The 11,923-nt window shown below is 44.9% G+C and overlaps 1 protein-coding gene across 2 annotated transcripts; it reads left to right on the top strand.

The window, feature by feature from the left end:
- Positions 1-36: 36 nt before the first annotated feature.
- LOC6536265 (PP2C-like domain-containing protein CG9801) lies at positions 37-11,894 on the top strand. 2 transcript variants are annotated; one of them, XM_015192137.3, is made up of 3 exons: positions 37-384; positions 8,685-8,998; positions 9,070-11,894. In XM_015192137.3, the coding sequence occupies exons 2-3, from the start codon at positions 8,865-8,867 to the stop codon at positions 11,063-11,065; spliced, it is 2,130 nt and encodes a 709-aa protein (XP_015047623.1). In that variant the 5' UTR covers positions 37-384; positions 8,685-8,864; the 3' UTR covers positions 11,066-11,894. The 2 variants fall into 2 exon arrangements, with proteins under 2 accessions (XP_015047623.1, XP_002096851.1); XM_002096815.4 differs by lacking the exon at positions 37-384 and adding an exon at positions 2,014-2,234.
- Positions 11,895-11,923: the final 29 nt, after the last annotated feature.

Genomic DNA, 11,923 nt, shown 5'->3' with positions numbered 1-11,923 from the left:
GAGTGATTAACTCAGCTCTATCTCTTTGGGCCATTCTCACTTCGAATTTCAAATCGGAGCAGAAACGTTCGGTCCGCGGCAGAGCGAACGAAACAGACGTTAGCAGTTCCATTTCGTAGTGACATTAATTGGTAACCAAATCAGACTTGAAGTGCAACACACTAAATTGAACTGTGCAGCGCGACTTAAGTTAGAATTCGGGCCGAGTTCCATTCAGAAGGGCAGATTTCTGTGCGGTGGAACCACCCTCCGGCAATTGTTAAATATTTATACACACCACCAACGGAACGCACGCACTTACATACTTCCCATTACGAGTGGCGCCAACATATGTAAAGCAGCGATAAGAAAGAAAACAACCCAGAAGAGGAAAGCACACTTATTGTAAGTGAATATGCACTGTGTTACATGTCTATGGACATATCGAAGTTCTATTGATTTTTGGGTTCTTCAACGTTTTTTGCCGCCTTCGACGTGTTTTTGTCGCCTTTTGTTTTGTGCTTTTGCTTCCGTGTGTGTTCGTTCGCCTTGATTTTTCCATTCAACTGGGTTTACGTCTTTATTCTCCTGTTTTTTGTTTTCCACACCGTCCTCACATCAAATTGTGGGTGGGTTGGGCGCTTGAACCGCTGTTGATTCACCTGTCGTTTGTTTTTTCTCTTATTTTCGTTTTCAACTTCACGGGCAGCTGCAAAATCTCAGCTGCTCCACCAACAACAACCGAAAACAGAACAACAAAAGTCAGCTTTCGTTGGTGCAATAACCGGTTTTCAAGCTTTATCGTATTTCGAAACTGTGCTAATAGCTGGTGTTGTTTTTCGTTTGGCGTATTTTAGCGCTTTGTTACCCACATAATTATAAACTAACTAATAGTAATGACCGGAAAAAGTGGCAATAATTTTCAAATGGGGAGCACTTGCTAATTTATTGGGTTTCGGTAGCATTGGCAAGTAGTTTAATTTGACGCAGTACAAAAATTATGGCAAAATGGCAAAAACTTTTCCTCTTATAATGTCAGTTTCATTTTTTATACCATTTTTACCTGCCAACTTCAGTTGCATATGATGGATGCTTCCTCCTTCTCTTTTGCGCAATCACCGCTACTCGTGCACTGACAGAAATGCGGGATAACCCTTATTTTATCAAACCAAAATCACTACATTACTAGAGTACGAATTGAATACCATAATATGTTTTACACTTGATTTTCTGAGTGGTACCTTATCTTTGCTGAGTTCCTTGAACTGCAGTTTAAATTGGTTTTCAGTGTATGTAGCTAGCATAATTTGAGCCTTTTGGACATGCAGCAGGCAATTGCTATGTCCTGAAACAAGCCGAAAGCACTCGCTCCAAGGATAACAGGCTCGTCAGGCCACAAAATCGATTCCCCACGAAGCCCAATACCTTGGAGAAAACCCGACACGTGATGGCGCCTGGCTGGGAATTACGGAAAATAGAAAATGGAAAAAAGAGGCCACGGAATAAGGGAACAGGATGGCTTGGATTGGGCATGCCAATGGGAACTTTCAACTCGTTCTGGTCTGCCCTTTTGACAACTTCTGGCGCAAACTGCGGCAGAAATAAACGGGGGAAAAACATGCCGGATATAAACTGTAAATTTAAGGGGACAACGCGGTCAGATATTTTGGGGGAACCAAGTTTAGAATCCAGGGTGTAGTTGCATGTGGCAAACAACAAGCAGATACCGTATCTAAGATTATCTAAACTTCTTATTGAGGGTGATTTCCGGCTGAGAACGGGGATTACCTACCACACTTCCAAAGCGATTGCATTAGTATGCTCACCATTTTGGTGTAGACCAGTCGCAGTAGTAAACAAATTGGTTTATTAGATAAGTAATCTTTAGTTTTATCAGAGCTTTCCATTGAAAAGTGAGAACCGCACTACACGGAAACCAAACACTATTTTGCATAATATAAACATCGTCACCCTCATTATTATAGGTTATTAAGTTTTTTATTGAGTCTTAACTTTTCCAGAGCAAAACACACATTCATAGTATCACACATCATTGTTAAGCTCTTTTTTCAAAAACTTTCAACATTTTTCTTTTTTAATACACTCCATACCAACCCCATATCAAGACCAAACTTTTTTGGGGAAACTTCGGCCCTTAAACATATCGAAAATTCCTTTTCAACTGGCGCCCGACAAAATCCCTAGGAATTCAATCACTTTCGCTTGGCAACCAGAAAATTTTCACAATTCCTCTTGTAAGTAAAGTAGTGGGGAGTGTGGTGTAGTTTTGTGGTGGTAAAGATGCCTGAAACTAACTCTGAACTATGCATGCACATTGGGAAAATATTTTGTTTCTCCATTTTATATATTTTTCGCCGGCTTCTTTTCATTGCGAGCTGCCGAGGAGCAGGCACACAGACTCCTGGCTGCCGTCTGGTTCTTTCCCAGGGGATGGGGTTGCATGAAGTTGTTCTGTCTGCGCTCCATCCACAACTGGCGGGTTTCCCAGGTTCTGCTCCTCCCGCTCCTCCTGCTACCCGGCGTCCGCCATCCTTTGTTGTCTCATTGGAAACGGAGATGGGGAACGGCGAATGGCGCTGCCATTGGCTCTTTTATGACGCAGTTGGTCTGGGAAAGTTGAAGTTTGTTTGCTCGGCCGTGCCGGCAAAGGAGTTCATTCTTCTATAATGCATTAGCGAGCCACTGAAGAAGTTGTCTCAGTATAGTATGTCCATGTTTGTTTAAAGCCAATCGGGTACAATAAGTAGCTGCTCCTTCTGTCCCACAAATCCCGCAAAAATCCGAGCTCAACCGAAAAAGTTTCCGCCTCATTAAAACCAATTTGCCTGGGAACATTTATAGAACGTTGTGCCTTTGATGAAAAGCATCCATTTCTCGGCTAGACCAGCCGCATGAAAATATATAACATTTTGCCAATTTCCAATTAATCAGCACAGTCAACAGCAGCAAAAGTTCATTGAATTTGCAGCTGTGTGGGGTTTCGGCTTGGAGATTTCGGTAAATGGATTGGAATTAGAAGGGGTATATCTGGGGTTTAAGGTTTCTCGCCAAGCACGCTCCGCTTCCAATGATTAGTCAGCCGAATGATATGACTAAGCGAGCCACCAAAGCGCTTGGCCACCACACGAGACGGAATAAAATTCAAATTAAAACTAGAAGTTGGAGAGGTGAGGGTGGTTGGTCGCGGACTGACAGCCAATCGGTCACTTAACCCGCTGCAAGGTCTTGTACAGTAAGAGCTCCTTAAGGTGCACTCCTTTCTGACGACAAGCTGACATTCTTCATATGATTTATGGTACATAACCACCAATGGAAAGTCTTTCAGTATTTTTAAGCAAACTATAGTAAGTGAATGCCATAAGTATCTTCTTTCTCTTGAGCACTTAACGAAAAGTATCTCGGCAAATTCTTTATTAGATGAAGAAGTTCCACTTTCAACAACTTCCACTGTAGGTGAACAACCATGGCACCTGACAAACCGAGAAGTCCGTCAGTGGGCAGCCATTTGACACCGAACACTGCAATATTATCTGGAGCTGGAGGTGGACGCGGGGAACCGATTTCACGGGTGGACAGGGGCTGGGATGTGGGCGGGGTATCTGGGGCGGACAAAGTGGCTCGTTGGTTGCTCAATTGCTGCGGGGCAGTCGAGAAGTTGGTGTTTGTTTCTTTGTTTGCGGCAGTTCTTTGGCCCGGGCCTTGACTCCGTTTGAATTGTCTTTGTTGCCATCCACATTTAATTTAATATGTGAGTTGAGTGCCCCGAAAGACCGTCCCCCTCCTTTATCCTACATCAACTGGTTACTGATTTCGCTAGATTTGCATAGAGTGACAGCGCCCAGGAGTTTGGATTCCACTTATTTGTATGCTCGGCAAGAAGTCTGCACCGGAGGCCAAACCCAAGACCCATCCGCCGTCAGACAGACTTAGTTGAGGCTTCCCATTTAATTTATTCATGCAGGATTAGGCGCATATAAGTCCTACATAAGTCGACGACAGCTGTCGCTACCTGGCCAACATATGAAGACTTCAATTCAATTTATGCAAATTATCTTGTGGGCTTGCCAAATGTGTGTGGAGTTAAACTTTCCGCCAGATGTTTGCGAAATCCAAAAAAAAAACAAAAAAATCAACCAATTAGTCGAATGGCATAGAAATGGCTTTTCTACTCCGTAATTATATGGCTTTAAAAACAATCATACTTAGTGTTTTGTGTGAGGGTGGTTCGATACTTCACCAGCAAGTCCAAGAGGTAATTTACCCTTAATACCACACATAAGCCCGGCACTCCTTTGATATTGCTTCTCTAGGCCCGAATTCTATCGCCTTGCCCCAGTTTTAGTTTATTGTATTCGGCTTGTGGCAATTTCTTCAAGTATAGTTTTTCGTGGCCGAAAAGCGGGCCAAGTGGCGCGACCCCAATAACGGAAAACCAAGGGAAAACATGCAAGCGGAAATGCAGTGGAGGAAAACTGGGTGGGTTTGGGGTGGACTTAGGTCCTGGCATTGGCGTTAAGTGTGAATGCACATGGAAGGCACATAAAACAAAGGATGTTTCTCAACTTTTGACACACATCCAATGCCCCAATGGGATCTTAACTTTCCATTTCATCGCGCCGTCAATTGAATGGCACCGAGATGCAGTCACTGGAATAGATTCGCATTCGAATGGGGAGATCTCGAAGTGAATCTGTGGAATGAGACCCCATTAATGCAAATTGTTGCAACAGGAAATGAGGCGTACCACGCACAGTCACAATGTTGAACACGCCAATTAGGTGGCAATTTATAAGAAATGTTTTGGAAACCGGGAAGCGAGACTCCTTAACTCCTCCTTTGTTTCCCCACATATCGCGTTATATTCATATTCACGACGCCATTACGAGGTGAAGGAACTCTCCAGTGATTGTTTTCGTGCGGTTTACATTATGTAAAACATTTTAATTGCCAGATTTTAATGAAGCCCCAGGCCGTGTTGCTTCCACTCTGGCCCGATGGGGTTATTTTTTGTCCTGGGGCCTGGTCTAATCCATTATTTATGCAGCTGGCGGCTTGTCCAATGAGTCATCACATGGTCAAATATTGGGGGAAGGTTTATGCCATAAGCTCTCCAGTTTGCTGTATAGAACGGTTGGAACTCTGAGTTGGGGAACCTATTTATTCAGCTTAATGCATTTGCTTCTTAATATTTTATTTTTATGCGGTTTGAATGGAAAAAAATTGCAAATGAGGAAATGAAATTGAGGCATGTATTTCTTATCCAGGATTGCCTTTACTGCGGTTGAATCGGCACTTGACTCGTGCCTGTGGTTAATGCAACCGGTTTTGTTTCCACATATAGTTATTTTCATAAGGGAAGTCTTTTAATAGTGCTTCGCTACCTAAATCTGCACAACTTATACGTCAAATGATCAAGTAATTAAGAGGAAATTGGCCTCAAAAGTGAGATAAGTGGGTCGCTCCAAATGATTGAAATATTTGGGAGCTCGTAATCAAGCAGACAGCTCTATCTATCGTCTGCTTAACGGCCTTCAACTTTCTTTCGAAGAAACACGCAATTTTCACTTTCGTGTCTCTGCTTTTATAGCTTCTTGTTGTTTGTTGTCTGGCCCAAACAGAAACACACAAAAACGGCTTTGAGCAGCTGCACTTGACTTGTGCTAAGACTTTTTCTTTGACTTCGGCTTTGGCCCACCAACTGCACCTTGAGATTCCACAATATGCAGCATATACATGGCACATAATCTGCCGACAACTCGCTGTCACTTGGTCGTCGCTTTCAACGTGCCTCAAGTGCATTCAGTCCCTGAATGTCACGGGTGTATTTGCATTTGGTTGAAGCTCAGATCCCCAAATAAGTCTTGTTTGCGTTGGGTTTTAGCACTTCTCCCTCGTAAATCCACACACATTTTAAGTATGCACAAAGCCGAAAGAGCACAAAAGAATCTCGATGCGGAGCAGAGCAACCAATCTCCACATCTAATTAACCCAGTGTGTAAACAGATTCCGCGCATCTGATTAACTCAGAAAAGTTAGCTGTGTTCGGAGTCGCCGGAATATGCATTTCAATGCCCTGCCGAATGAGTTTTTCAAGCGAAAAGTGCTCCCAGTCATTTTGTTTTGACGGGTGGCAGCTATTAATACAGGCCAACACAACTATTTATAGTTGGAGGAAGCACAAATGGTTTATTTTGGTTTTGGGGCATAAACAAAGTTCGAAAGACTCACGAGATCTGTGCCACATCCGATAATATTTACTCAGTTGCTTTTATACACTGTGGATCGCCCCACCCAGATCTTGCACAATGATCTCACAACAATTCGTTACTATTTCCCCATTTCCACGCTTGATTAGTTTCAAGTGTTGAAAATTTCGATGGTCCCGAAATCCAATCGAAGTGTCGATTGATTGCGGCACACGAATTAGAGCATTGTTGGTTTTGGGGGAGTGTCATTTCATATATACGTAAAATGCAATTAAAGAATATAAAAGTAATATACATGTTAACGATACATCTGCAATGAATAAATGGGTAAAATAAGCGGGTGCATCTCACATGAGTTCACTTCTTAATACAGAGATTTTCCATCTCTATTAAACCTATAAAAATTCTCAGCACGTGCCGTCAGGTGGACAAAAGCAAGATCTTAAATAATTTGTGAGCACCCACAATGGGTACTCATAAGCAAAAAAGCTCTGGGAATTGAGAGGCCAGTAAGTCACAGTCAGCTGCCCTTTGTGTGTCAAGTGATGACGACTCTGATTGACGTGGATGAGCGGATCTAGAGTGCTGGCGTAAAGAAATGGGAGCAGTTCCAGATGGGAACTACAAAACGCTTGTGGCTGAGCTTCGATGTTGGCTCTTGTGGTGGTGCAGTTGTAATCTCTTTGGCTGCACATTTAATCGCAAGCTGCACATTGTTGCGGCCAAATTGAATTGTTTTGCGGCGTTGTGGAGGTGCCCACCTCCGCCTTTTCAATCATCCGGATTGATTGGCCTGGACCGGCATCGAGTGCACACAGCTGGCTGCGCCTCAATGCATTCACAGAAAGTATATCTATATCTATGTAACCACATGGGCACTCAGATATCCATCCCTTTGGTCCAACGATCGACTTTGTCTCGCGGCTCTGACTTTTCAATTCATTTGATTTGTATCTGGGAGATGTGGATATGGTAATGGGAAATCTCCCACTCCTGCACTTAATGATTATGTGGGTTAATTTGATTTTAATGCCTTGCCACAAGGAATGCGGGTGTGGTGGCAATCAGATCAGTGCCCAACAATTGCCAAGAAATCGCGCATCTTGTGGCCATCAGATTGAAATTGAATTACATTACTCGCTGATTGATACAGTTCAAGTTCAACGAAACTCGAACAATTGGTTCAGGGCTCATGCGATTTTCGCGTGCCTTTAACTGCCTTTTATGAGAAGCGCATAGAAAGGTGTTACGTCCCACACTATTCACCGTTAATCGACGTAGTTTCTAATGGACCACTCACTTGTCACTTCAAGTACTTGTGCCATAAATTAAAGTGGTTGATTGAGTTTTTTATTTTTATTTATTTCTTTGAAGCATTTGTGAAAATATCAGCAAAAACAAGGGGGCCTCTTGAATAATTGCCCCCATCAACGAAACTACTTTCCGTGCCGACTTTTTTGTTGTTGTTGTTTGTCATTTATACAAATCGTTTTGTGTACGGCGTCTAAGGAAAAGCATCGCCACGGCAATTGCTGCTGAAGATTAGCATTTATTGTGTATGCAATCCATTGTAATCTCGCCGAGATGAAGGCTGCTTTGGTGTTGCATTGTCTACGAGAATGGATCAGGTAGTTAAATGTCCTAACACGGCAATTAAAAGTCGTCTGCGATAGCGGCGGTGAGTTAGATAATTGTACAGCAGACCTCGGTTTCTTGTCAGCCAACTTCTCTTTATTTTACCCCTATATGATATCATCTTTCCGTTGAATCCGAACTTGAAGCTGTCAGAATTTGAAAACCCAACATCTGCTGGAGTTGCAGGTCGCCCCAGGCAGTTGGTTTGTCCATTCATTAATCATCAACACACCAGTGATGACGACTATTTTAAGTTTTGATCCTGGAAAGTGTTTAATATACATGTCTTTCACATCTGAATATCAATAAATGTTCTGATAAATCAAGTCCCAAAAGTATTGCTTTCGCTTACATTAATATTATTCTTGGAAAGCAAAGAGTTCGGTACATGGTTAATCCAAAAACAGTTTAAATAGGTTCAGCACAGAATCAAATGGGCATCTCTGGCTCAGCACACATGCAGAGGAGCAGAGGGGCACCCTGCTAAAAGCTATGTCATCTGAAGCCCGAAGGAAGGATGGGATTTCTGTGTCCGCATCAGTTCAGTGTCTACTGCATTCGCAATGAGTTGGGTGAAAGCCCATTCACAGGGTTGGTTTCCACCCCTGACATCCTGCTCCTGATGAGCGGAGGGGTTTGTGTGGCCAGGGAAAGGATGCAGGGCCTGCGGCAAGTAAAAAGCACATCCTGTCATTAGGAGCACGCTGTTTATAGGAGGGAGTGATGTCAGTTATGCGGCTGCCTCTGCAATTTGCTTGTAATTCTGTCGTGTCGGCCCTGCCCTGTTTAATTGCATAATTTATTGATAATTAAATGAAGCTCTAAATTAAACTCTCTTTGCAGGGTCGGCGGCTGGATTCGTTTGGAGTGACGCGACTCCCACAACAATTGCCACTGATGAGGTGAACGAACTGGTCAGCATCCCAGCATCCATTTGTTAGCCCCTCCATCTCTGGCAATTAAGAGAACCCTAATTGGAGGGAGACTGCTGCTGGCGAGAAGGAAGGAGCAACTCGGCTAAAGATGCCGTCGCTGCGCCAGAAGGTCACCACTTACTTCCGCCAGTTGAGCTTCATCGCGGAGCCACGCGAGGGTCGCCGGCGGGCCAGCGAGCACGAGGATGATGATGGTAGCTTCATAACCAAATATCTGGAGGGGTAAGTAAATAGAAAAGCGGGAAGCCTAGAAAAGTTGCTAAAATATTTTACCTGTCTATCTTCACCGACAGCCGAATGCAGCGACAATTTGTTGACGGGCCGGAGATTTACAATGGCCAGAATCCCACGGAGATGCCCGTTCTCAAGTTGGATGCATACGAAGCTGGAAACTGCTCCATAACAGCCGCATGCACAGGTCCTGACGAAGGGCTCACCGGCATCAAGCGCTCCAAACTGCACTTGAGCACCAGCTTCGCGGATGACATTGACTTCATAGATACGCAGCAGGAGAACGATGATTGCTATGGCGTCCGAAAGAGTACACAGCCAGTCCAGGTGGCCACACAGAACTCGACACGACTTACTAGCAAATTTGGACGGCCGCCGGCAGGACCTCGGAGACAGAGCAGTGCGGAGCAGCCATCCGGATCAGCTCCCGCGTCGGGGATGCGTTCCCGGAAGAATTCCAAGAGCAGCATAGCCAATCTGGCCGCGGCGACTGCTGTCACGGATGCTGGAAAAGCCAACAGCGATCAGAACAACAGGAATGTGTTAAATGCCAAGACTGAGGTCTCGACGGATGGGGATCCCAATTCGGAGCGAGAACGCCTGCTCCGCGAAGCTGTGAGCAACCAGGGGGGCTCAGCTCCAGCAGCTTTGATCGCTGGCGTGGAGAACTGGCGCATGGAGTGCGACTTCGCATACGGAATCTCGGTGTCTCTCTACGAGACCAACATGCTGACTAAAGAACCCATGGGCAATCCCATCGCCGACTGCTACGGAATGGTCGTGCGCGGAGACTCAGCTGCCATGGCCATGGCAGATGGTGTGAACTGGGGTGATGGCGCTCGCCTGGCCGCCCGTTCTGCTGTTCACGGTTGCCTGGACTATCTGGACCGGGCGGTCTTCGGCCAGGCGCTGGAGTGCCGGGCCACCACAACCCAGGAGGTTTTTGTGAGCTTGCTGCGTAGTCTTTGGGAGGGACACGGATGTATCTTGGAAGTGGGAGGAGCCCTGTCCACTCTGACCATAGCCGTGGTGCTGCCGCTGGACGGAGCGCCAGGAAAATATGTCGTGTGCTCGTGTAACGTTGGCGATTCCCTGGGCTATGTATACTCCAAGAAGCACGGAGTGCGGGAACTGACACAGGCCTCCCACGACATTAGTTCCATGCGAGACATGCGCGATGCGTTGGGCGCCCTTGGACCGGCTGATGGCAACAAGCCGGAGCTGAGCAATCTAACATTCTCGATGACCTGCATTGAAAGCGGAGACATAGTGTTTCTAACCTCGGATGGAATCAGCGATAATTTCGATCCCGTGGTGGGCAAGTTTGCCGAAGCCTGGACGCCGGATGTCAAGCTCCAGACGTCGGGACATGGCAAGCCTGCCAACTTGGCACCCAAACGACAGAACAAGAGTGCATCCGCTATCTATGCCCGTCTGCATCCTTCGACTCCACCCACGCGGCCAGCTCGTCAGTCCAAGGCGGGTAGTCCGCCTAATAACGCGCCTAGTCGGCCGAAGTATATGCGCTCCCAAACGGTCATTGAACCACGCCAAGGATTGGCATCACCGCCACCGCCATCAGTGGTGCCCCAACGCATTCCAAAGTCCATCTCAGGACTGCCCCTTGTTACCGGTCCTCAGCGGCATGCGCTTACCCTGTACCGCTTGGAGGATCTGCTCAGCTACGGCATCAACGGCACGTTCTCGCCCTGCGTATCGGCCCGCAGGCTTTGCCATTTGCTCATCGATTTTGTAAGGATGATTACGTCAGCCAGAAGGAAGACTCTGGAACAAAGGGAACTCTTCTATAAACTCTCCACGGGACCAGATGGCGCCAAGCGCGAGGTGCAACTGAACCGCATGCAGCATCGTGCGGCAAGGAAGCGTGTGGTGGACAGCAGCGCCTTTATAGCGTTGCCCGGGAAACTGGATCATGCCACTGTGATGGCCTACACGGTGGGCGGCGGAGAGGAGCACAATAATGGGAATGAAAACGGCGATGGAGGAGCTATATCGCCTGTACTGCAATCCAAGGAGTTTAAGGAGACGAATTTCTAAAATCGAGGAATCGCTAGACTGCCGACTAAGCTTTTTATACATTTTTCCCACTCATCTCTGCCATGGGTAGTTCCAACTCAAAAGTAAAAACAATTCTCTTTAGGGTCTCTAATAAATTGGAAGGTTACGTTTTGGCTTTTTATTTATACATTGATGCGAGAAGTGCCAATTAATTTCTTTTTTTTTTTTGTACATAAACATATCGTTATCATTTTGTTGAATTATTGGCCAAAACTTTGTTTAGTTTGGAAAAGTTTAATAATAAAATCGTTTTAAATAGTTTATATCGATACCAATAAAAGGGTTACCTACTAAGGACCCTTCGGAAAATAGTTATTATCTTTGACAAAGAAGTACCCATTTGAAATCATATTTATATATATTTACATAAACACTCATATATTTACGTGGTGATATATCTCACATGTAACTTCAATATTCATATAGCTTTCGCTTAAGTTTGTTGATTTTAGTTTGGTGTTCTCATTCGTCAGCCATAGTTTTTAGCCATTTATTTGTAAATTGCAAACGACAGAAATGCCTCAAATGTTTAAAACTACCAAAAATAATAAGAATACACATGTACACCGTATTTTTACACTCTCATTCGTAATTCAATGTATATGCCACTTTTACACCAGTGCTCCGATGTGAATTTATAACATATACTCTTTGTAACACCAGCTGTCTCATACAATTTAAAATGTGGTAGCGTATATACTTGGTAACGCACAGCTTAAGTTGCTAAATGGGCTGTGGCAAACGGGCCTGGGCAATAAATAATTGCGTAAACGCATTGAAAATTGCGCTTTTACAAACACCATAAAAAGTTGTTTTAGTTGAATGAAACCATCTACT

The sequence above is a fragment of the Drosophila yakuba genome, chromosome 3R (genome assembly GCF_016746365.2).
Source record: "Drosophila yakuba strain Tai18E2 chromosome 3R, Prin_Dyak_Tai18E2_2.1, whole genome shotgun sequence".
Taxonomy (NCBI): Eukaryota; Metazoa; Arthropoda; class Insecta; order Diptera; family Drosophilidae; genus Drosophila; species Drosophila yakuba.
This window is presented reverse-complemented; position numbering and strand designations above follow the sequence as displayed.